A 27,085-nucleotide genomic window follows, 5' to 3' on the forward strand; every position below is an offset into this window, starting at 1 on the left:
GGTGGGCAACACAGCCTTATTCTTGTGGAGGGAATTAGCTCCTAGTGAAAAAGATAGAAAATAAGCAAGCTAGAATGTAACACATTAAAAGAAACAGATGAGTCAATAAGATACTTTAAAATAGTAGTAAGTACTCTGAAAAAAACCATGCAGGATGCTAAGATCTGATAGTGTGCCTTATCAGGAATGGGACAGGCTATTTTAGATGGAGTACTATGGGAAGACCTCTCAGACACCTGGAGTTATGATGAAGAAAAGATATGGCCCCCGTCCTTATGGGAAGACAGACTTTCAGACGGACAATTCCACTTGACAATGATCAGAATACGGCTGATATTTAACAGATAATTAATTTTTTAAAGATTTTATTTATTTGAGAGAGAGTGAAAGTGAGAGAGATCACAAATCTCCAGAGAGGGAGAAGCAGACCCCCTGCTAAGTGGAGAGCCTGATGTGGGGTTCGATCCCAGGACCCTGGGATCATGACCTGAGCTGAAGGCAGTCGCTTAAATGACTGAGCCACCCAAGCGCCCCTAACAGATAACTACTGAAGTTGAAGGAGTTATGACCACTCTGATCACTGCATCAGTGGCTCTCTGAAACCTTGAGTTTGCCTGTGAGAGTTGGGGGCCCCAGAGGAGAGAACACTTGAACTCGAACTTGAAGGAAAGAGTAGTAGACTGGTGTACAGCTTGCAGAGGGCAAAGGAAGCAGTGTGGACAGAGATGCAAGTGTGATAAAACAGGACCCAAAGCAACTCAGAAATTCTGGGAAACAAAGTGGGAGCTCCAGGAAGGGCCAGGAGTGAAGGGGACTTGTGCCGTGCTAAGGAATTTGTAACTTATCCTGCAAGCGATGGGGCCATGAGAGGCTTCTGAGTAGAACAGTGAAGTGAGGGGATTTGAGTATCAGAGGGACTCCTCTGTTAGCAAGTGCAGAAAATCAAACTCCTCTCTGTTTTTTCCGACACTCAATTCAATGTGCTCTTATGCAAAAAGAGCCCAAGATTTGGATTCATAGACCCTGGGTCTAAATGCCTGGAAAGCACCTTTGACAAGTTTGTCTAAGTGAGGGTAAGAGTTTGCTTCCTTGAAAACATTCTTTGTTTTATTGGGCATCCAAAATATTCAGCTGATTTTATGTTAAAAGTGACAAAAGTCTCATGTCAAGAAAATTCTAGCATGCAATAATTATCATATTACATATATGTTTAACAGTAAGATAATGAGCCACACAAAAAAACAGGTTCCTGATTGCATATTCACACCTTATACATATATGACATTTTCAGTTCTTTGACTACATTACAGTAATTTGAATTAGTTGCTCACTGTGAGTAGGAAGTTAAGCCTGTTCCATTTCATTATCTCCAAATCCTCACAAAAGAAAATAAAAAGGTTTGGGAAAAAGGTAAGAAACCTAGCCGTATTCTATTCTTTCTTGTCTCCTTTGTAAATTTGGTTCCATTCTTAATTGCCTTTGCTTGTTGCTATTATTTTCTTTCTTCTTGTATTTAAACATTGATAATTACTTTGCAACAGTATAATTGCACTCACTTAGAATTTATGTAATTGCAGTACACTCACCTTTCCCGGTTAGGTAATGAAGAGTTTCTCTTTATTTCTGGAGTATCACTGCACGGCTCCTGTTTTTCTTCAAAAGACAGACAAAATGAAGACAATCACATTTTGATGATCACACAGTAACGTGAACTGAAAGAAGTGTCGACAGTTTATTAACTACTTATAGATAATTTGGCTTTGTATTCCAAACATCCTCTTGTAAAAAATGCACCAATATGTTCTTTATGCAACTTATAATAACCTTTTAATAAAGTGTAGATGGTGTATCTAATAATCCAAGAGCCTTTGTAACTTGTTTTTTTGTAAGTTATTTTCATGATGCTTATTATCTGTGACTGGTGTGCATGGGGTGACTGCTTGGGGCCGTCAGATTCCCTTCTCTCACCAGACTCTGCCCAGACAACCTCCTGTCTTCCCCCTAGAATCCCGTTCTATTCCATTTTAGGTTCCAGTTCAAAAGCATCCTAACAGATCCCAACCCCAAACATGTCTCTAGTAGAGAGTCGAACTTTAAAGCAGGAAGAGACCTGGTGTCATCTAGTCAACCTTCTCACTGAGGGAACCTCATTATTGTATGTTCAGAGAGGTTAGTGATCCGTTACAGTTCACAGAAGAGTAGAAATGCTCTGACTCCTTGGATTGGTTTTAAGAGTGTCTTGGAGGCAGTAGACGCAATAAGTCAACGTGTCATTCTTCCACCTGTCTCTAGAATTCATTGTGGTAACTGTCCACATATCTTATTCCACCAAGTAAACCCTTGCCAACACGTTGAGGGCCATCAAAGGCCAAGTGGAATAGCACAGCGACAAAGGAAGTTTTAGATGGTGGGTGGATGGCTGAGGATCTGACTCCTTTAGGTACATATAAAAGAGAAAGCACAGAGGTTTTCTAAGCATACTGCAGGTGCTACTGGTTTTACTCACTGGCTTGCACACAAAGTGAAATTTTTTTAGCCCAACGGCCAACTAATCTATAATTACAGTCATTTAAAATCATTTCACAATTTGTTCTTTCCAAACCCAGGATGAATATTTGAAATTAAATATTAATTTTAGGATCAAAATTGTATTAACAATTTTTCCATTACGATTTGGAAATCCAACAGGCACGTACTTGAAATCATGTTAATACTTTAAAACTTCTATAAAAGACTGGCTTTAAGATTAAGAAAGCCTTACAAAAGAAATACTGACTGTGGAATTGCAAATTATCCTAATTAAGATGAGAAATAAAAAACTGTGATTTCTTAGGGACCTCACTAATGGGTTCAAATATAAAGATGTGCATGGATGGCTGATTAGGTTACCTGAGTAACAAAGTATGAAGGGAGAGCTTATGACCAAAAGTGAGCACAGAGTGATACCATGGACCAATACAAGGACTGGGAATGATGAAGCCAAAAGGAGCTGAGGCTTGTCAAAGAGGCTAAGAAAAACTTTAGAACTTATTTCAGAATAAGAGGAGGACCATGAAAATGATGGGCTTGCTGCTCAGGCCCAATGGTAGAATATTAAAATAAAAGAGAGAATGGTATGATAATAATAATATAACACATAATAAAGGGGTTGGTCATAATAATGAATGGACGCTAAGAAAACAAAATTTTGAGTCCAGTTTGCTTCCAGCTTCTCTATCCAAAGAAATCGGTTTTGGATTGAATATTATAAGATGGCAACTCTAAGTTTAAAAAAAGCTCGTCTCTCACTTGAGACAAAAGATGTCCCATGGGGATAAAGGAACTAATGGATATGTTGGTGAACTGGTCTATGGGGAATCAGGAAAAGCAGGAAAAGGACTACATAATTGAAGATAGAGAACTGTCATCATAATTTTCAAAATACAGTCCGAATAAAAGAGCTCATATCAATCTACTGCAAATTTCGAAACAGAATTCAACACAGAGAGTGGTCCAAGTCTACTGCTGGAGATGTCAGGCCGTGTGTGGCGGAGCTGGGGGGCCTCTCCTTGGGAAGGGAGTGTCTCTTGGCTCTTCCAAAACACACGGGATTGGCAGCTCACTCTCCACCCAGCCCTCCTCCCACTTCTGGAACAACACATTTTAACTTTTAAAAATCCAAATTGCTACCAAACTTCTGATCTATATCCCACATCAGATGTGCCACGTAAGTCATATTGAAAACAACTCAAACATCACAGCTAATATAGGTAAACTGAATTTTTTTTACCTTTTTTCATAAGAGAAACTTCCTTTTTTTCTTGTTTCAATGAGACCTCAGTGTCACTTTTATCTAAAACCTGAAAAATAAGCTGTTTACTTAAAGCTGCACAAAAATATAAGCTACATTATAGGGTGCGAAATGACCTGAGTATCAGTGGCCATATCAGAGAGAGAGGAGAGAAGTAGAGTTTATGCACATTATGAAGGGAGACAAAGTAAATGTGCGCATTGTAGAAAAGAATACTGATGTGCATCTCAAGGAAGTTTACATCATAATTGTCATATTTACTTTTACCATTTATCAGGATTTTTGTACTTCTATCAATATTTGTACAGGTATTTTTAAAAATCCATATCTTATGTGGATGTAACAATGACTCCAACAAATGAGCCAGGTATTTGATTCACCAGGAGCAACCATGGAACCTGTGCTGTTTTGAGGAGGGTTATCACACCGGTGGTCGATACAGAGGAGACACGGAGCATGAGCTCAACATCAGCGCATTGAAAACCTTGGGGAGGTTGGGGCCTGGGGCCTAAGGCCCCACAGCATGATGGGGAAGAAGACAAGGATAGGGATGGGGAGTGTACCTGGGCCAACCAGGGGACAAGGTTGGGACACCTTATCTTTTGATAAAATCGCAGGAGATCTGCCTAAAAGGGGTTACAGAGCCTTAATGTGTTGAATGCAGGAGCCAAGAGGGCTGGTGGCCCCTGAGAGTGAGTGAGTGAGCGTGTGTGTGTGTGTGTGTTGTCTGGGCGGGTGGGCGGAAGTGGGGGTTGGAAGAGCTGGGGGGCGGGGGGAATGTGCCATCCAGAAGCCATGTCTACCACAGCTTTGGGAAGCCTGAAGACCCATCTTGCAAGGCTCACACAAAACCAACTTACATTTTGGAAATGTATTTCTTTAGATCAGAGAGAGAGAAAGAGAGTTAGTTCACACCCTTCAGGAAAATGGACCTAGAATGTTCCCTTTGTGTATTTTGTAAATCTGTGAGAAGGTGGAGGAACAGGCAGTTAAAAACAGAAATGGAGAAGGCAGGGGTAAGGCAAGAGCTCCCTGACCCGAAGACCCTTCAACATGTGCTGAGATACAACCGTGTTCCCCACTTCTATGACCTGGGGGAAGGCGCGGAGCTGTGGGTTCTCTGGAGCTTACCCACTGTGTCTGTACCCTTCGCCTTTCAAGCCCGCTGTGCCCTGCTAAACAAACGTGGGAGGGAGAGGCGATCACCTCTCTTTTTCTCCCCTCCCAGGAAACACAGGCATATATTTTACACGGCATTCTAGAAACTGTGCTCCGTCAGGAAGCAGGTTAAATGGGCACACATGTAGCCTAGCAACAAAAGACCTGACAGCTGTCAATCACTGCTGCTCCTGTTTCACTCAAAGCCATAACAAGGAAAGTCTTGTTAGGTAGGCGGAAATAAAACTGATGCTGGGGCACCTGGGTGGCTCAGTCGGTTAAGCATCTGCCTTCGGCTCAGCTCATGGTCCCAGGGTCCTGGGATCGAGCCCTGCATCAGGCTCCTTGCTCAGCAGGAAGCCTGCTTCTCCCTCTGCCCCTCACCCCACTCTTGTGCACACACATACTCTCTCTCAAATAAATAAATAAAAATCTCAAAAAAAACCTGATGCTAAGCTGCTTTGTTCATTTCAGAATAGTTTTGTACTTACACTGTAAATAAATTCCTGCCCCAGAAGTAAATAAAACGCATGTATTTTTTAAAGTTCATTTTGCAAAATGACCTTAACAATGTACATCTTATTTCTCTCTGATATATCATAAAACTTAGTTTTCTTCTAATATGCTGATACATACAGGAAATCCACATGCCTTAAGTGCCTCTAACTTCGAACTAAATATTTCTTGACCAGTTTATAAGCAGCATAGACTCTTTCCCACAGCAGTTAACAGCAACCACAAGATAAGCTGACGAGAGGAGCTATTTAATGCCTTTAGTTACAACCACTTTGTTGTAATCCATGATGATCCAGCTCAGAATGTGTTCCTTTTCTTTGGTAACTCTTCCTTGTGATAAAAATCAGACAAGATGGAATGTTTTTGGGGCGCCTGGGTGGCTCAGTGGGTTAAGCGACTGCCTTCGGCTCAGGTCATGATCCTGGAGTCCCTGGATCGAGTCCCACATCGGGCTCCCTGCTCGGCGGGGAGTCTGCTTCTCCCTCTGACCCTCCCCCCTCTCATGCTCTCTATCTCATTCTCTCTCTCAAATAAATAAATAAAATCTTTAAATAAAAGAAACTTATTTTTAGGGCGCCTGGGTGGCTCAGTCGGTTAAGCAACTGCCTTCGGCTCAGGTCATGATCCTGGAGTCCCGGGATCGAGTCCCACATCGGGCTCCCTGCTCGGCAGGGAGTCTGCTTCTCCCTCTCCCGCTCCCCCCTCTTGTGCTCTCTCTCTCTCAAAATAAAAATAAATAAAATCTAAAAAAAAAAAAATCAGACAATATGGAAGCATCCAAGATTAACCAAAATGACAGCACTCTCAGTAGGAACTTTTGTTGGTGGTGTTATTAGCACAGCCTCATGAAATTAACTGTTTTTGCATTTTTTTGTTTACTTCTCTGCTTTGAGCCATGCCTTATATCAGGTTGTTTCCATGAGAGTCAGCTGTGTTCTCTCACTCCAGAAATGGTACTTACACAAAGCTTTCCCATCTAAAGTGCAGGAGAGATTATCTTCTTTTCCTTTCCTGTATCTTCTTTATTCTTTGGCATACAGGTGTTTAAAAGATTTTGGATAAACAATGCACAGTATTCCCTTTTAAATAACACTGTAAATATCTGAGTTCATAGGATGCTCTTTTCTACCACAATATACTTGTGGCTTTGAAGGTCTGAATTTTTTCAAGCTGAGACAACAAGACATACAGCTGTCTTTTCGATGACACTATTTGTATATTTTGATACTGCTTACAACGCTCTTTCATATACATTACTTCATTTCATTACAGAAGTGTTCTTGTCTCTTAGGCTTAACTGTGTTTCATACTCTGCAGTTTGGGGATATCTCTTCCCTAAGATTTTACCTCAGTCATGAAATAGATAACACCTCCCACACAGTAAATGAGATTATAGTCAAGTTTTAACATGCGGTTTTAGATACCTTAATTAAAATTATGTTAACAATGAGCAGAGCGGGATTTGTCAGTTCTCCAAGGGATGCAATGGATCAGCATAATACCACAAGCTCAATTTTGTGAAGTATCTATTTAAGAGGATAAATAAATCATAAATAAGTTAGAGAGAGGGGAAAAAAAACATACCACAGTCAGCTGCGTAGCACTTCTCTAATTCAACTGTTGTTAAGGATGCGTTAAAAACTGGTTGGTATCACTTTACCTGCTTTCTTTCCTTCTATTTCTTTGCCCCTCTATCTCCACCTTTATTATTATCAAGGACCCAAAAAGGCTACCAGACCAGTAACGCCTTCCTGCCAAACTCAAAGGGCCTTTCTGTTTTCACTCTTCCACAGTGAACGTTATGTTCCAGGCTCCCCTCTCATCCATAAATTTATTCCCTAAAATTGAGTTCCCAGTATGGGTCAGACGCTGTTCTGATAAAGAATACAAAGTCCCGCCTTTATGGAGCTTATTTTCTAGTGAGGGAGAAATAGATGTTAAGTAAATAAAAAGATGGATATGTGATGTGATGTCAGGTGATGTTAAGTTCTGCGAAGAGAAGTAACACAGGTAAGAGACTGAGAATAGCCTAAGTCCCCGCACCCTCCGTGCCTCCTCCTCTCTACCCACTTCACAACCATGCCAGGTGCCCTCCTCTCTCAAGGTTAGGTTTGTTTGCTGTTGGTTTGCTTGTTCCTCCAACTTTTTTCTAGTTTTTCTTTACACACCCTTCAGCTGGGCCTTTCATGCCAACTCTATACAGAACTGTACTCACTCAGCCTCACCATGCTTCCTCCCCCTTTCGTCTGCTTTCCTTTCCTCCTGAGCCCTTGCCACCATCTATCCTGCAACACAGTTTACTTATTAGTCTTGTCTGGGGTCTGGCTCCCTGACTGGAATGGAAGCACCACGAGGACAGGGAGCATCTTCTTGTGGTATCTCCAGTGTCGACGACAGTAACGGACACTCAGTTTACTCACAGAATCACAGAAAGTCCTGACCAGACATACGTGTTGCTGGGGGCTGGGGGGAGGAGAATCCAGGCATTACAAACATCCAAGGAAAAGTCAGGGAAGCAAAAATAAGCTCGGGCTGTTGGAGGCCAAGGAAGTCCAGGGTGGCCACAGTGAAGAGAAAGAAGGGACGAGGATAAGAACTCAAAAGAGGTCAAGGCCAGGTCACCTAGGGCCTTGGAGGGCACAGCAAGGACGCTGAATTCTGGTCGAAGTGTGAGCAGAAGCCATCGGAGGGTTCTGAGTAGGAGAATGGCATGACCTATCTTTTAGGTGAAACAGATTTTTCGACTGTGGATGCCAACAGAAGCAGTGAGATCATTTACAGGGCTATTGCTGTAGCCCTGACAAGAGATGTTGGTGAATTCGCCAGGGTGGCAGCTGTGGAAACACAGGGTATACGTTCAAAGGTTGATTGGGCAGGACTGGCTGACAGGTTGAGTGCCGGGTGTGAAAGAAGGAGAGGAATTCAGGACGCCTCCTAGGCTGGGGCCTGAGTAGCTGTGAATGGTGGTGCCATTTATTGAGATGAGGAAGCATGAAGAAGTCTCTCGCTGCTCCTTCTTCCCTTGAATTCTATAACTTTCTGTGTCCCAAATCTCCCAGGATCTTTATTTTTCTGCCCACACTTAATCCCTCAACAAACCTATTAAAATTTCAGGGGTCCAACCATTCCCCGTATGCAAACAATGGCCTGATCAACATCACCAGCCCTAACTTTCCACCTTTGCTCCAGTTTGCTTCCAACGGACATTGCGACACTTGCAGGGTTTGCTGGAACTTCAAATCTTCAGCCCCATGGGTACCCACTCCGATCCCTTCACTCAGACATTGATCCCCCGACAGAGGCTGGTGCATCTACAGGGGGTGACCTAAAAGAATTTCTACTTCCTTCCCATCTGGGGTTAACGGGGACAAATCTGAACTTTACACATGGGTTTGGAAATGCCTGAGACAGAAAGAGTCCAGAATCAGAGAGGGCAGGGTATGTGTTTTGAACATGGAAGATGAAACTTTATTGGATACGTCAGATTTAGGGTGGATAAGGGGAGACATGAGCTAAAGGGAAGTTAGCTTAATGTGGGCAAGGACTATGGACTGATTTTTTAAAATGAATTCAAGATTCTTGTCTGGAGAAGGCCCATCTACGGAATTTAGGAAACCAAAGCCAAAATGCTGAATGTTATTCAATGCGTTATCTATTTGTACCTTGAAATTCTTGCCCCTGAGTAAAGTCTGTGTACTCCAACCAACCTGTGTGGAATGCTCTGGGTGAACAGACATGGAGGACAGTGCAGGGAGATGGAAGATAAAGGGAGAAGTCATAAGGAGACGAGGTTAAAAAAGTGGGAGGTCAAGCTCAACAGCGCGGGTTCAAGGTGACCACTTCCTGGCAGTGTGACCCTGAGCAAGTTTATCTTCCTCACCTGTAAGATGGGGATGAAAAGAGAATTTAACCCCTCAGGTTAAATTCAGAAAAATAAGATGAGATGATACACGTGAAGCACAGTACCTGAATTGCATCATGGCCACAAAGAAAGAGGAAAGGCTCACCCCACTAACACACACATACACAGGAACACACACACAAGAATTTCAGAATAAAGTTTTACAGGGTCAGAGATAATAAATCTGGATCACATCAGTTCCCCTTAAGGGGTAGAGGGGACAATACCTGTGCTAACGAGATCATGAAAAATAACGAAAGAAGTTTGCTGCAGTGCAAACGGATAGCCCCACACGTAATGTCTCCAAGGGTCCAACGGGGAGGCTACCTAGGGCATTTTGAAGAGGTTTAAGATGTTCTTTAAAAACTCCTCATTATTTTCACGACAGTTTTTTAATCTCTAGAAAATGCCTAGAGTTTTAACTGAGTCCCAGTTGGGGACTTCCATGGTGCCAAATGACATGCAAGGTCTGACCAAGAACACTCTCACTGCATGGACTTTGAAAATGAATGGACTGTGCTGGCTAGAAGGCCAGGCAGAAATTAATATCAAGAAGGAAAAAAAAATGCCAGAGGCAACACCAGCAAACTATGGGATCAGAAGCAACTGGAGAAAAGGAAAATGAAGCCCAGTGCCACATGGATGATCCTGGAGCATGCTGAGTGTGAGACACGGTGTAGAACAGAAAAGACAAACCTTAAAAATGACTAGAGAATGAGCATTATCTCAATGAGAAAAGAAATAAAACTAAAGAATATGTTTTTCTTAAAAAATAGCTTTCAGGGGCGCCTGGGTGGCTCAGTCATAAAGCGTCTGCCTTCGGCTCGGGTCATGATCCCGGGGTCCTGGGATCGAGCCCCGCATCGGGCTCCCTGCTCCACGGGAAGCCTGCTTCTCCTTCTCCCACTCCTCCTGCTTGTGTTCCCTCTCTCGCTGTGTCTCTCTCTGTCAAATAAATAAATAAATAAATAAATAATCTTTTTAAAAAAATAGCTTTCATAGACCATAGGCCTTGGAGAGAAAAGAATATGAAGAACATTCAGTCAAGAATGGGGTGGAATGGGAGGAGGAGGAACTTAGGAAAACAGGTCCAACTGCTGTAACCCTGAGCCACAGCAGACAAGATGATCTGGGAGAATGAATGATAACCGGCAGTCACCAGCAGTGGTCAGATTCGAGAGAGATCTGAACAGCCATCAATACTCTCATCATTTCAGGCGAAGTTGCACAAATGCAGCACAGCCCGAGGGAGGTGTGCCCAGAACTTGGAAAAGAGAAAAATGAAGTACACCGCTCTGAAAAAAAAATCCGTTCAAAAGGCAGACGGACAGACACAGCAAAGGAAAGCAGGCGCTTAAAGGAACGGACTCGTTCTCCATTCAACATGAGAAAGATACACTCCTAGGAGCACAGGTGGAACAGGGCCTGGGTGCTGGGCCAGTGCCCCGTTTAGTGGTATAGCCAGTCATGTGGGTAACATCATCACTGTCACGCTTTAGGGGGAGGGCGACACGGCAGCCTGTCTTAGCTGGAAACCTTGTAAATATGCAGGCACATAACTCACCAGCAACTGTCAGACCAGAATTGGCCAGCCCATGCAGATTGTCACAAAGGGGGAGAGTGCACGGTGTAAGTCAGCGTGTGCCTTCCAACTGGACGGAGGCTCTATTTATCTTTCAAATGACCCAACCGCTATTACGATATTATACAACGGTCCCATCAGTTTGGATAATGTAAAATCATCCCTGTGAGGTGGGCTTTCTTTGATGTGCTGAACCTATATTTCTCAGCATATTACACTTGAAAATAAGGCCCTGGGCCCCAGGAAATTCACCAAAATAATAAAAACCACCTGGTTGCGGGGAGATGAGAAGTGTCAGTGTAGTAGCTAATTCTGTTTCTTTAAGTGATAACCCCTCGCAGCACCGTTGGTCCTGAGTGCCTTCCTTCTTTAAATGAGACAGGCACGGAGTCAGAATTAAAGCATGTGCACAGACACACACAATGGAAGCACTATAGGGAGAGAAGAATTGGGTAGAAGGCTAGGGGTTAAGAAGAATTATTTTTTAATTTATGAGTTTAAGAAAGTACAAACACTCAGAAGCAATTATTTCCTACTGGAATTACTGCAACTACAGCCAAACACAGAAATTAATGTGCATCTGTGGATAATTCATATTTATCGAAATAAAGCAGGCACCCTGAGTCTGAGAACAAACTTCCCACGAGGATCAATGGGGCACAAATAAATCCTAGCCCCCCCAACACACACACAAGTAACATAAAACTTGAGAACTATTACATAAAAAGACAACAATTTTAATATAAATGTCATACGTAATTTATGAAAAAGTCCTCGCTAAAAGCTGTATGCAAAGCTTAGGGAGGGGACAGAGGGAGGGCTACGTGAAAGACCGACAGGATTCTAGAAAGCAGGTGGGGACTGACATGGCTCACGGGGGCAGCGACATCATGTTCTCTACAATACTAGTTGCATTTCCTCTTCCTTTCTGGTTGCTGATTAAATTTTGACTCTTTTCCTTTTGAAAAATACTTTGGTGTTTCCTTTCTTCACATCCTGGATTTACTTGTTCCTTTTTGTCACTACGAAGGTTTTTTCCTGCTCCCTTTCACAAATGACTCCTAGACCTTCTCAACATCCCTTCAGATGGCCTCTTAACGTAATTACAGTTTATGGAAGAAGCCATGTGATGCCTGGGAGTAAGGGGACAGGCAGGGAACGTGGATGAGATAAGACTGGCCGTGAGTTGGTCCCTGTGGAGCTGGGAAATGGGCACACAGGAGTTGCTGGTACTAGGTTTGAAATATTTCATCATGAAAAAAATTTTTTAAATAAAACCTCCATTACTGTTATACTGTGTGCCTTCTGACAATGATTTTCTGCTGATGGGCACAGACATTAGGCCTAAGTCAGAAGACATATGGTCTTTATTGGCTTGCTGGTAAATAAAACCTAATCCACAATTCCAAATAGCATTCTGAGATATCTCACCTGAAGACAGGTACAATGAGACCAGGCCCCTTTCTTTTTTGGAGGGTGGGGGGGGAGAAAGAGAACGCGCATGTGCACTGGGGAGAGGGGCAGAGAGTGAGGATCTTAAGCAGGGTCCACACCCAGCATGGAGCACGACACAGGGCTCGATCTCACGACCCTCAGATCATGACCTGAGCCAAAATCAAGAGTCCGACACTTAACTGACTGAGCTACCCTGGCAAGGCCAGGCCCCTTTCTAAATACTCTCCCTTATATTATCATGTCAACAGACAACAACCATTTAGGTGACTATAGTTATTCTTATTTAACGTTTAGCTATAAGCTTCTTGATGGTCAAAGTAAAAAGAGAACTCACTAGAGTGAGCAATACAATTCATATTCTAATAAAAGGAAGCACCAAATAGATTTTTTCCTGACATGAAATTCTAATGTCTAAATGAAGTTTTAAATTACAGTGCAAAGAACACTAAACAGCATACTGGACAACGTCTTTAACGTGGCTTCACAGATGCAGTGTTCCTCACATGGCCAGTCCTTGAGTCAACTCTTCCTAAATACCAAAGGCTTTCTTTCACACTTGCATCAGTGAGGCAAAGTGAGTCTGCTGGGATCTACATGACAGTCAGATACAAAGCTCTTAGATAGTGACTACCAACGTTAGAATCAGGGATACATCTGATTTCTTGAGTAAACAGAAATACATCTGTATTTCTTGAATAGACTTCTCTAGGGCTTTTGGCAGTGGCCTAACTAAGTCAATTGAGAATTACACTTTCTGGTGGGGATCCATATGATAAATTACAGAAAAGGTCATATGCTTTGGATTTGGGCATACAGGTTTCAGGCTGACCTTCAAGTTATATACATATACATATCATTTATATGGATTTGCATACTATTAAACTTTCTCACCATGACAATTAAAATGAAAAGCATCATGGATTAGTGGTCAGGACATACAAACCCCAGTTCTATTTTCATTCGTTTCTATAGCCTTGGATATGTAACTAACTTTTCTGAGTCTTGTTTCTTCACCTAAAAACTAGGTTATTTAATTAAATGTTTCAGTTACTTTGAGGTACTAATATGACATGCTTCTTGAATTCCTCTAATCTTCATGAATGTGAATCAATCTCAAGGTGCCATTTAGCCTATGAAATTTATCTCACCAGGATTATATCTGGATAATCGCTGTTGCTAGTTTCAACTTCAATCAAAGCCTGGCATTCCTGTACAAGGTTTTGACTCTGCTTCTTATTGATTTCCCAAGAAGAGGCCTATGGCAAGATATTAACAGAAAATATACAAGGGTTAGGAGCAATCACTGGTACACATTAAACCACATTTATTCAGCCTCTATTCAGTTCTGTACAGAAGCAAACTTCTGTAGGATAAACAGGAAATTCAATTTCTGATCTTTGCCCTCAAGAAGTATATGATTTAGATAAGCACTTGCAAAAGTTAAGTAACAATACACAACAATAAAATAAGAGTATCATAAGGCAAATTAGGTGTGAAACGAGTGCTTCAGACCATGGGCCTCACTAGTGAATCAAAGGGCTGGTAGTATTTTGCAAACAATCTCCATGAATTACTGCCCATACACTGAATAAATAACATCTCATATGGATATACACATTGCTCTTAAAATTTATGTAGATGTTGCTGTGAGGACATAAGATATACATTCATTTCAAAATATCTGTGATGGCTTTCTCTTACATAATTCTTAATCAATAGATTCCAGGCATGCCTAGTATTATGTGAGATGTCTGTGTCATTTTTAAAAAAGATGTCCTCATACTTGAAAAGTTGGGAAACAGCGATATGAAAAATGTATGATGCAGGCAAAGGTCTCCTTTGATTGGAATGGCTACCAGTAGACTCTCAGCTTCTCAGGAGCAAGAACTATGACAATCTCTGAATCCTCAGCACCTGGCCCAACATAAATGCTTAGTATATGTTTGTTCAGTGGAATGAATTAACAAAGGACACTGAGAGAAAATTAAAGGGAATTAAAAGCTGCAGATGTAGGAAACAATAAGAATATTATTTTTACTGGGAGCCCTGCTTTCAGGAGATGGGGGGAAAGTTGTTGAGGATAAAGAAAGTGGAACCTCTGAGAAACACAAGGGTGTGATAAAAACAATTCTCTAGGAAGAACAATTAATTAATTACCTGTGTTAATAAAGCTGAACTGTGGTACATTTAAGTTAAAACATTAGCTAATTCCCAGAGCCATTGTTTTGGGGTTTTTTTTTTACTGTATATTTAAGAATTTTATTTATTTATTTTCTTTTTATTAACATATAAGGTATTATTTGTTTCAGGGGTACAGGTCTGTGATTCATCAGTCTTACACAATTCACAGCATCCAGAGCCATGTTTTCAAGCTTTGGGAGCACATTATAAGACTGACTCGGGCATATCTGCCTTCCTAATTCCATCTACTTAGGCTATGTTAAAATTAATGACACTTCCCGCACCTCCTCTGGTAGTGGTAATGCCCAGTGTGCTTACTGGACAGAATATTAGAAATTTACTGCAAATAATCCTCAAGTAATTGAAAGCTGTTTCAATTGCAGTTTAAAACTTGGTTAAATTCATTTTTCAAATGTTCGGGAATTCCAGAGTCTCCTGATCTATCTGCCCCAATTCTAGATTTTTGTACAGAACATCTTCTGAAGTGAAATTATCTTGTGTTTCCAAGAGTTGACATACAACCTGTCTCCATGTCTTCACCTTCCACCTGCTAGTCAGTCCATTCTAATCTGGTTTCTACGCCCTTCACTCCAACAAAAACAATAAAATTCTTCCTGAGATCATCCCTATTACCTCTAAGTCATTAAGTAAATGGACTTTTTTAGGCCTTTCAATAGAATCTAGCCTCTCTGACTAATTCTCCTTGAACTGACATTTCCCCCTCTTGGCTTTAGTGAGGAAACAAGCGCCTGGTTTGTTCTCTTCCTGCCCGGCCAGACCTTCACCATCACCGGAGCACCCTGACCCCGACAGCTAGCCATTAGATGCTAAAATCCCTCAGGCTTCTGTCCAGTCTTTCTTCTCTTCTTACCCTACTCCTCACTTGGCTTGTCCTCTTTGAGGTGTCAAACTATGGAAAGTGATCTCCCCCCACAGGCCCAGCCACCTTCTAGGAGTCTCCATTTCAAAGAATGGAACCACCATCCAACCAGGTGCAAGAGCCAGAAATTCTGTAGTCCTTGCCATTTCCCTCTGCTTCACCTTCTATACCCAATACATCGCCAACACAGCTCAGTGTCTCCTCCTCAAGACAAACACACAAGTAACGAATGCACCCACTCCTCTCTGCTTGGCTGCCATCACCCCAGCCCCATTGGCCAGTGTTTCCCCAGGAGACCACTGTTAACAGCCCCCTGACTGCTCCGCCTGCATTCACAGCAGGCTTCCATACTCAGCCAACAGTCTTTTCTAAAGGAAGATCTGATCACACCACTTCCTTTCCATGGTGTCCCACTGCTTTTAGGATAAATGCAAAACCCCTTGTCAAAGCCTATAGGACCTGCATGGTTCTGGGCACTCCCTACGCACCTCACACCATAGCCCCTTTCTATCTCTCTGCCCTGCCAGAGCTTCCTTGTCTTCTTAAGGTACTCTGAATTCACCAGCATTCTTCTTTAGCACATGTCTGCATTGTCTGGAAATGCTCTCCCTCTCTTTTTACCCATTTAATTGGAATTCAATCCTAAAAAATTCAGTCATCGCTTTTTCAGGATTTTCATCACTTTTTCCCATTCAGTCCTCCCAGGAAGGGTCAAATCCCCTATTATAAGTACTCATGCTACTAAGTCATTAAAAACTGCCACAGTAGCAGTTTACATTTGTCTAATTATTGGATTGTCTCTCTCTGTGGAAGTTTAATGCAAGTAGGGACTCTATGTGGGTTTGCTCACAGTTAAATCCCCCGTAGTTGGCTAGCATACTGAGTGGCACATAATAGATGATTTTATACACACACACACACATACACACACACACACACCCCCCACACTAAGTGAATCATTATAGTTAAAGTCTAAAATGTGTTATTTTAACACCTGGGCACACTTCAACTTCTCAATCACTTTTATGTTTTTAGAGCATACAACCTACTCATAAAATATGTCAACAAATCCCAACTCTTGAAATTGCCCAGTTAATGAGTGGAAATCAGGCTTAAAGGAGATAGGACTCTAAAATGATATAACTACCTTTTATATTATATACATGCAGTACTTTAGACACAGCAAAGATTAAATAAATATCTTCTGAATATATGAACTTTGACTTGTAAGTCAAAGTAATTATGGCAAATAATTCTGTTGATTGTAGACAGTTTTTTTTCCTATAGTCTTGAAGAAAGATTTAGGGCCCAAACTTCAAAATTATAGGGAACTGAACTTCAAATATTTTAAGAGAATGAGCTACCCAAAAATAGAATGAGAAAGGCTACCTTAGGAGGTAATAAGTTTTTGTCACTAAAGATTTTCTAGAAGAGTCTATACACCATTTGCCAAAGATTTTACAAAAGAACGCGTGAGATATTTCTGCAGTGTAACAATTGTTCAGAATAATTCCTTTGGAAAGAACCATGCCTAAAATACCTTGTCTTCCACAATGCTTAACACAGTAACTTTACACAGGGCAAAGTTCTGTAGATATTTGCTGACCAAATTAGTTTACTGCTTTCAGAGCCTATGGCAATTTATTTGAATATTTTCTCTGGTGGCCCATCTCTACCCTTTAAGGGTAAATTTCATTTGGGGAAACAGTAAAAAGGCATTAGAAATCAAATTTGATGAACAAGGCAGATAAACTAGGCAATGCATTTCAGCTTATACAAGATTTTAAATGGTGGTGAAATATTGTCTGTTATCACCTACCACTGAATCTGGCACGGGGTAAATGACCACTGAACTGTAGGTTTTCTTATTATTATATGCTAAATCTGAGAGCAAGTTCTCCAAAAGGAATCAAATAAGAATAATATTGTAAGAATGGGAGTGCAGTGATTCTTTTAAAAGAAACAAACTCATTTGGAAATTGTGGGGTGGTACATTTGTTAAAATCAGTCTCACCACTTAACTGTATTAACAAAGATTATATCCCATTTTCCCTGAACCTCGACTACTGGGGTAAGTACCTATTGTAAAATTTGGCTAAGCATTTTTGCTATAATGTTGAATGCAGAATCCTCAAGATTACAGGCTCATCCTATACGAATATGTTTCTCTTAAATACAGATTTTAAATTCTTTTCCCATGCAGGCGTTCTTTGGGGCCCGTCAGTTGGTTGAGCATCACACACTGCACTGATGTGCTGATATTAACCTTCTGACGTTTCCTCCAAAAGAGAATAGAGAAGAAAAAATAGAAATTGGGACCTTGTCCTGGAAACTCAGATGACAATGAGCATGCTATAATTGGAGTGCTTTAAAAACGTGAAAATGAAGCAAAACCTTTGCCCAGTGCTATTTCCAGAATAAGTGAATGACTATACATTCTGTGGATAAGAGAAGAAAAACACCTGGGACCGCTGGGCTAGGCTGACATTTTCCGGCAGGGCGGCTAGACGTCTGCGCTGTCGAGGCTTCGCTTTCTTCTGTGGAGACTTCATAATTTTATCCTCTGCAATACACTCTACATCAGAGTCTGTCCCTTCTGGGTTTCTCTTCCAGCCTCTGTGGCTGACAGAAAGCTCAAAGGAGGCAAGAGATTCCTGCTTCAAGTTATCGCCCCAAGGCCTGACTTTCTGAGTTTTTGTATTTTCCTGGAATAACAAAGAACATGTTTTCATTTTGGGGGAGCCAGCTTATTTATAATTATCATTTCCCTCAAAACCTTATGACATTAGGCGATACTTATTACTAAAAAAAACTTTAAAAAGGAGCAGTGTGGAAAATAGGCTTTAGCAAATATATACCACTGTAATAGCTCATTCATGAATTTGGTTCAGCAGAGGAGGCCTGAGCCAAGAAATCTTCTGATTCTGAGGATGCAGAAGACTACAGACAGAACATAGTATGCTTTCTGACTTCCTCCCAACAGAGGTTTACATACTTTTGGTTCCTGTATGTCAATAACCTGGTGCATATATGTCAATAACCTGGCTAAAGGTTGGATGGGGTATATCAAGCCTATCATCTGCCCGTTAAGAAATAAGAATAACTAAAATTGCAGAGTTTTCTGTGTGTGTGCACACATGTTCATGTGTGATTGGTATAACTGAAAAGCCCTAAAGGTCAAATAATATTCTCTCTAAAATTTAAATTTTAGATAATAACAGACATTGGAGGAATATAATAGGACATATAGGAAACACAAGAAACAATGTAGGAATTACATATACAACATATTTCTAGGCAAATATAAATCCATAGACTGAATCAGTCAATGTCTCTTTCTATATATATGATTATGTATATACATATACACATATATAACCATAGAAAATATGGAAAATACATTAAAATATTTAAAATGGTCAACATTATGTAATGTATGGTGACTAACATAATAAAATTTAAAAAAATAAAGATAAAATGGTCATTTCCAGAGTGTAAAATGAGTGATTTAAATTTTCTTATTTATCTCTTACTTTATTTTCTAAGTTTTTCCTAATAAACATGTATCACTCTAATAAGACAAAAAAATAATGGCAGTTAAAAATATGTGTCAGTGCTTCACTCTCTGAACCTCATTAACCATGGTGACATTTGGCCCTTGATAAAGTCTTACCCTTCATATGGGAAACACGACACAAATGGCTAAATCCTACTTTAATTACTCACCTTAGATGCTGAAGTTTGGCAGGTAGTAGTGAATTCAGTGATCCTACTTGTTGGTATAAACTGAGGCTTTTATGGAAAAAAATCATTAGATAAATGTAAGTAAAAATAACTTTCAACTGGAATATTACAATAATCCAATAATCTTCATTTCTTAAAGGAGTTTCAAGGTTGCACACCCTCACTGGTAATTGTTTAAGGGGTCCCTTGTAGTTTAGATATACTGCAACAATGTTCTGATGAGTGGTGAGTGGGTAACATAAAAGAATGCAATGGTTTGTCAAAGCATTATAGATCAGATGTCTGATGAGCAATTTCAGGAACTGCTGTATCAAACATGCCTCCACAGCCCCTGTCTGTTTTTTCTGGAGACCCTTTGTTCCCCACTTGCAGGTCCCAGCATCTGGAATGAATCGGGGCCGGAGCTTCAAGGGACTCTTGAGGGTAGACTGGCCTCAGCGGTATGCCTAATACCTGGATGATGCTTCTGCTCACAGGCACAGCAAGAGAGAGAGGAAGCATTTGCTCTCCCTGGAAAAGAAGTACCTTTTAAACTAATACTTTGATGTGATGATGTTCACATTTAAAATGATGAGATGTTAATGAAGTACACCGAGAGAGGATAAAGAGTAATACAGGCCCTGTACCCCAGACTCAGGTTCATTCCCCTTGGGATGCGAGCCTGGTTAGGGGTCTGCCTGGACCTCCTTTATGATAGTACACCCGATCATATTTACTGCGTCACAAACACCCATGCCGTAACCAGCTCAGCGACCAGATTCTCTAGGACATAAAATTTACTTTCCTCTTGTAAGTACCCTACCCCAAAAACTGAAGTCCCAACTGATTAAGGGTTGGTTCTGCTCTCTGCTGAGAACTTTTCCAATGTGGATGGCCTGCATAGATTTTGAAATGGTGCCTTTTCCTCTGTTCTGAGACCCAAATGCCTCTTGGAACGTCCTATAAAATGCAGGTATCTTTCAAGACAACCTTTTCAAAACAATTATTTCGCTTCTATAGCTGTACCCGCCTTCAACCAGGATTTCCTAATGCATTCCCTCTCCTGACTAGTGACATCACCAAACACCCAGACACCAAAGCTAGGTTAGCTTTGGTCCAACATCACCCTCAACCCTCTCCACCTAATCAGTGATGAACGTGTGGGTTTCTCCACTTAAATCTCTTTCAAATTCAAGATTTTCCCTAGCCTTGTGTCACCATATTGTTTTAAGGTTTTTATCATCTCTTGATTGAACTATTTTCTATAATCTTGTTTTTCTTGCTTTCTTCCCTTCCCCCAAACCCCCAAAGGAAAATTAATTTCTTTATCTTCTATAACCCCATAGCACTGTTCCTTTTTAGATGTTTATGCAGATAATATATTCACATGGAATACACATTTTTTTTTAAGATTTTATTTATTTATTTGACAGAGAGAGTGAGAGAGTACAAGCAGGGGGGAGTAGTAGAGAGAGAGAGAGAGAGAAGCAGGCCTCCTGCTGAGCAGGGAGCCTGACGTGGGGTTCGATCCCAGGACCCTGAGATCATGACCTGAGCCGAAGGCAGACACTTAACCATCTGAGCCACCCAGGTGCCCTGGAATACACATTTTTAAAAGTATATTTTTAAAAGTCTCCTTACTACTCCATTCTTCATTTGTCCAGTTCACATTCCACTGCTATTATTTTTCCATTTATCTTTCCAGAGATACTGTTTTAATCTCATACAGAAGCATATATAAGTAAGTTTTTCCCACCTTTTTTGAGGTAGGGAAAAATGGTAGTATATTATACATGCAGTCTGCATCTTGCTTTTACACTAAGGATACATCCTAGAGATCTTTATTAGTACTTAAAAAAACTTCATTTCCTTTTACAGATGCATCATATTCTAATGTATTGTTGTACAAAAATTTATTTAACCAGACCTGCTGATAAACATTTAGGTCTTCTCAATATTTTACTCTACAAAGTATTTTGTAATGACATGTAAAATAGGTAATTTTGTAAATAAGTAATTTTGTATTTGTGTATGTCTATATAATCAATTTTTAAAAGTGCAATTTCTGGTTCAAAAGGTATATGCATTTGTAATTTGGATAGACACTGTCACATTGTCTCCATCAGGCTTTTTGGTGGTTCAGCATACAGTCATCCTTATGAATATTTCAAGAGCAGTGATAAAAAAGACATTCTCTATTTTGAGAGTAGAGAGTATATATCAATTATATATACATTATTATTATATATTATTGGCTGTTTAGATATTCCTAGGTTGAGGGCCAATTAAAGTTTCCTATTACCAGCATGATTGACTCTTTTTCCATGTATCATTTGTAGGTTTTTGCTTTATGGAACTCAACGTTAGCTGATATGAGAGATTCATAATGGATACATCTTTATTATAAACTGAAGGCTTTAGCCTAATTTAATGCCCTTCCTTGCACATTTAATGTTTTTTCCCTTGAATTCCAAATTAATGTTAGGCTGGACCCCTATTTGATTTTTGTACATTTGTTTGAAATCACGTTCAATCTTTATGAATTGCCATTTTAGATGGGTGTCTTCTGAACAGCACAGGATCGAGGTTTGCCTTGTGATGCTACCTCAAGTTCCTTGTTCTTTATTAAGGTAAGGTTTAGGCCATTTGCATTTGTTGATACCATATACGTGGTTGGTATTAGCTGTCATATTATTTATTTTGTTTTTATAATTTCTCTTAAGTTTTTAATGATACAGTCCATTTTGTTTTGTGTGGGTACCTCTTCTGATATTATACAGGGTTTTTCTTTTCCCCCGAGGGGCTACCATTACAATGATAATTTTATAAAACCCTTATTCTTAGTTCTTTCCATCTTTAGACAATATCTGTAAGTTTCCTACTCTGGATGATGACAAAATTTTTCTCTACCTTCTTTTCTTCCACTGTCCGGCATTTACTGGTATTCTCTTTCTCCACATTTACATCAGTACTAAAAAGTATGCTTAAATTGCTTCAATGATACCTCTTGATCTCTTTATAAATGAGGCAAACACATTACCTTTCACCTTCTCTCATCCGTGACTTCTTTTTTTGTTAGTTGAATTATTTCTACGTTGCCAGGGAATTTATATTCAGTTTGGTACCTAAGGTTACATATGGTTTAGGCTATAGTTTAACTATAGTTATAGCCTATAGCCTATAGTTAAATATAGTCAGTGCCTATTTCCAGTTTTTTTGCTGTAGAATTTTCAGGTATCTCTTGGCTGGCTGAAGTTTGATCTTGTTTTCCTCTAAAAGGGATTTCTGGGTTTTTTTCCTGTTTTCAAAACTATTTGTTTGTAGGCTTTTTATTTGAGGGGTGTTGTGGTGAATATAAAATTCTTGGTTTATACCTCCTTTCCTTGAAGGTCTTATAGTTCTTACTTTACTATCACCTGAGCAAAGTTTTCTGTAGAAAATTTGAAGCCAATCTGATTTTTTTTGTCTCTATAAGTGATTTGATCTTTATGCCTACGCATCAAAACATTTTACCTTTTTCTGTACAGTTGAGTAACGTTTCTAGTATATGTCTTATGGTTGATTATTCTTGGGATAGTTTATGCTAAACATGCAGTGTACTGTTTCAAATATGTAGCTTCAAAACTTTTTGTTTTTAATTCAAAGTTTTCCTGATTTATAACTTTATTTTTTAAATTTTATTTTATTACGTTATGTTAGTCACCATACATCGTTAGTTTCTGATGTAGTGATTTCGTATAACACCCAGTGCTCCATACAGTACGTGCCCTCCTTAATACCCATCACTGGGCTAACCCATCCCCCCACCCCCCTCCCCTCTAACACCCTCAGTTTGTTTCTCAGAGTCCATAGTCTCTCATGGTTCATCTCTCCCTCTGACTTCCCCCCCTTCATTTTTCCCTTCCTTCTCCTAATGTCCTCCATGTTATTCCTTATGTTCCACAAATAAGTGCAACCATATGATAATTGACTTCCTCTGCTTGACTTATTTCACTTAGCATAATCTCCTCCAGTCCCATCCATGTTGATGTAAAAGTTGGGTATTCATCCTTTCTGATGGCTGAATAATATTCCATTGTATATATGGACCACTTATCTTTAAAAATGTGTTCTTCCCTTACTTTTTCTTTCAATGTTCCAATTATGCAAACACTGAATCTCCTTTTCCTACTTCTATTATCATTTTCTTTGTAATTATAAGAAGTCCTTCCTAATTTCTATTCATTTTATTTGCTTTTTATCCTCTATAGCAGGGGATAGATAGCAAACTTTTTCTGTGAAGATCTAGACAGCAAATATTTTAGACTTTGTAGACCACATACAGTCCCTGTTACATATTCTTCTTTTTTCAATTATCCAATAATGTAAAAATCATTTTTAGCTTAAGGGCCATACATGAATAGGTAGTGGGCTAGATTTGGTCAATGGGTAATAGCTGACTCCTGCTCTATATCCCCACTGGGTTTATCAGAGTGATAATCTGCCTTTGTATTCTTTCCAGTTGTATGATTTATTTTTTCTATTTCTTCCTTGAGTTCTACCAAATCATGTTTCATTTTCATTGTCTCTTGCTATTTCAACATCTCTTCCTAAGTTCTTATATTTCTTCTTTGAGGTCTTCCTTCATAAAAATAACATTGTTTTACTAAGTAAAAACTTGTTTCCAGATGTGTCTATAAAATTTCCTTCTGATCTGTGTCAACATTTCTTTTTTTACATTTCCAGCTGTACTGAGATATAATTGACATACAGTTCATTGCACATAACTCAAGTGTACAGTTTGATAAGATTTGACATGTATAAAGTCATCGTAATAATCAAGATAATGACCATATTGATCATCCCCAAAAGTATCCTTGTGCTCCTTTGCAATCCCTCTCTACACTCCTTCCTACCCCCCGATCTTTCTCTCATTATGAGAATTTTCCAGAATTTCTAGAATTTTCTAGAATTTCATTTTCTAGAATTTTCTATTACGTGGAATCATATAGTATGAAATTCTTTTCTGGTTTCTTTCACTAGGAAGAATTATTCTGAAATTAAACCATGTTGCTATGTCAATCAACAGTTCATTCCTTTCTATTGATGAGTAGTATTCCACTGATTAGCCAGACCATAATTTGTCCTTTCACTTATTAATGGTCATTTAGGTGGCTTTCAGTTTTTGGCTATTATAAACAAAACTAATATGAGCATACAAGTTTTTTGTGTAGACATATGCTTATGTTCATATGTGTATTTGCTTGGTGAAGTATCTGTTCAAATAACTGCCTATTTTTTAATTATGTTGTTTGTCTTCTTACTGAGTTTCTAAAATTTTTTACATATTCTAGATACATGTCTAGTGTCAGATATTGTTTTTATAAACATTTTCTCCCAGTCAGTGGCTTGCCTTTTCAATTTCTTAATTGTGTACTTTGAAAAGCAAAAGTTTTTTAATTTTAAAGAAATCCAATTTTTCAAAACTTTTTTTAGAGCTGCTTTTTGTATCATATTTAAGAAATCTTTGCGAAGCCCTAGGTCACTGAAATGTCTTCCTACATTTTATTCCAGAAGGTTTATAGTTTTAGCTTTTACATTTAAGCTTATAGTCCATTTCAAGATAATTTCAGTACTGAGGTAAGAGTCAAGGTTCATTATTTTGGGGGATATATGGCTATCCAAGTATTTTGGTAACATTTGTTGAAAGGTTATTCTTCCTCCCATTGAAATGTATTGGTCTCTTTACTGAAAAACAACTGAATATATATGTGTGAGTCTATTTCTGGACTCTCTATTCCACTGCTCTCTATGTCTCTTTTTTACACCAACATCACACTGTCTTGATTACTGTAGGTTTATAATAAGTCTTGACATTAGGTAGTGTCGGTCCACCAACTGTTCTATTTCAATGTTATTTTGACTACTGTTGGCACTCTATATGAATTTTAGAATGTTGGCAATTTCTTTTTTTTTTTTTTTAAAGATTTTATTTATTTATTTGAGAGAGAGAGAATGAGAGAGAGCAAGCACATGAGAGGGGGGAGGGTCAGAGGGAGAAGCAGACTCCCCGCCAAGCAGGGAGCCCGATGCGGGACTCGATCCAGGGACTCCAGGATCATGACCTGAGCCGAAGGCAGTCGCTTAACCGACTGAGCCACCCAGGCGCCCCAGAATGTTGGCAATTTCTACCAAAAAAAATCTTGCTTGAACTTTGACTGAGGTTGGGTTAAGTCTGTAGGCCAGTTGGGGAGAATGACATCTTAGTAATATTGAATCTTCAAGCCCATGAACATAGGTCATCTCTCCGCTTACTCATTTCATGTAATTTTTTCAGCAATGATTTATAGTTTCCAGTCTACAGGTCTTGTGTATTTTTTTGTTAAATTTGTCCCTAAGTATTTCACATATTCTTTTATTTTTTATTGACTATATTTCCTATAATATTTCACATCTTTTAATGCTATTGTAAATAGTATTTTTTTTAATTTTAGTTTTTAATTGTTTGCTGCAACTATGTAGAAACAGTTGATTTATACATACTGATTTTGTATGCTTGCAACTTTGCTAAGCTCATTTCACCAGTTTTAGTCACTTTTTTATAGATTCCATCTGATTTCCTACATGGACTGTCACAACTAAAAAGAAAAAGTTTACCTCTTCATTTGCAGTCTGAATGTCTTTTATTTCTTTTTTGTTCTTTCTTGCACTGTCTAGAACTTCCCGTACAATGGTGAATTGGAGTGATGAGAACAAACCTCCTTGCTTAATCCCTGATCTTAGGAGAAGAGAATTTAGTCTCTCACTGTAAGTACAATTCTAGCTGTAAGTTTTTTATAGATTGCCCTTTATCACATTGAAACAATGTTCTTCTGCTCCTGATTGGATGTGAGTTTTTATCAGAAATGGATGTGGTTGATTTTTCTCGTGTCATTTATATTTTACTGGATTTTTTTCTCTCTTTTCTTATGGAATCTTATTTTTATGTTATATATTTATATGGTACCTTGTTCATATTTTACTGGAATCTTTTTTTTTTCTTTTTGTAGGACACCTTTTTTAGCTGCTATGCTAGTTCATTTCTTAAACGTGTAAGAGTTAGGTTTTCCAGGACTAGCTCTTTGTCAGTTTTCTATTACAAGGGAGGATAGGATTCTAGGCAAGTTTTTTTTTTTTTTTTCCCCACAAGCCAAACTTTTCTTCTCATCTCTCTTTACACACACACACACAGCTCTGCAAATATGACTTTTTGAGTACTTTCCTGTGCATTCCACATCACTTCTGTGAATCAGAGCAAGTCCAGTAGGGCTCCTGTTGCCTCCTGGCTAGAGCAGAGAGTGGTTATCACTATTCCATCTCCAGAAGTTCCCTTCTTCACTAAGTGTATTTGTATTAATTCTTTAGATGCGCTATTGCTGGGCTGTTTCTTGCATTTCTCTCCCCTGCCTCCTGTGGAGTTCCTGCATTATACTGACAGCTTTGAGCGGCCCTGAGCAATATTTTAGTATATGTCCCTTGGTAGGATTGAAATTTGAGTTTACATTTTTGTTGTCTGTTTTCCTTGTTGTCCTTAGAAGACTTTCAGAAAAAGAATGGGAAAATGCTAAGTCTGGATAGCCACATTTATACCAGAAGTCTCCTATTAAAACAATTTTACCTCTCTTTATTATGGCATGTATCACACTTAGAGTTACATGTTAACATGTGTGTCTCTCTCAATAGACTATAAACCTCCAAACTCATTTTTTATCTGTGGTACCTAACACAATGTTTAGCACTTTACAGGTACTCAATAAGACCTTGACGATTGAAAGGATAAATAGATGTCCCCAGAGCTTATGGCTCATCTATTCCCCACAGTTGAAACACTGTCACGTGTATACTCTGCATGCATAATGTGACTACTTCTCCACTCCTGTT

The 27,085-nt window shown here is 39.4% G+C and overlaps 1 protein-coding gene across 1 annotated transcript in view; it reads right to left on the reverse strand.

The window, feature by feature from the left end:
- Positions 1-27,085, reverse strand: part of MORC1 (MORC family CW-type zinc finger 1) — a 170,298-nt gene that overhangs the window by 26,657 nt on the left and 116,556 nt on the right. Inside the window, exons 18-22 of the mRNA XM_021692684.1 lie at positions 19,190-19,255; positions 17,899-18,168; positions 13,551-13,658; positions 3,770-3,839; positions 1,587-1,653 (exon numbers count right to left, since the gene is read on the reverse strand). Of these exons, the coding sequence (XP_021548359.1) occupies positions 1,587-1,653; positions 3,770-3,839; positions 13,551-13,658; positions 17,899-18,168; positions 19,190-19,255 (581 nt within the window). The remainder of the gene's footprint in view (positions 1-1,586; positions 1,654-3,769; positions 3,840-13,550; positions 13,659-17,898; positions 18,169-19,189; positions 19,256-27,085) is intronic.

The sequence above is a fragment of the Neomonachus schauinslandi genome, chromosome 1 (genome assembly GCF_002201575.2).
Source record: "Neomonachus schauinslandi chromosome 1, ASM220157v2, whole genome shotgun sequence".
NCBI lineage: Eukaryota > Metazoa > Chordata > Mammalia > Carnivora > Phocidae > Neomonachus > Neomonachus schauinslandi.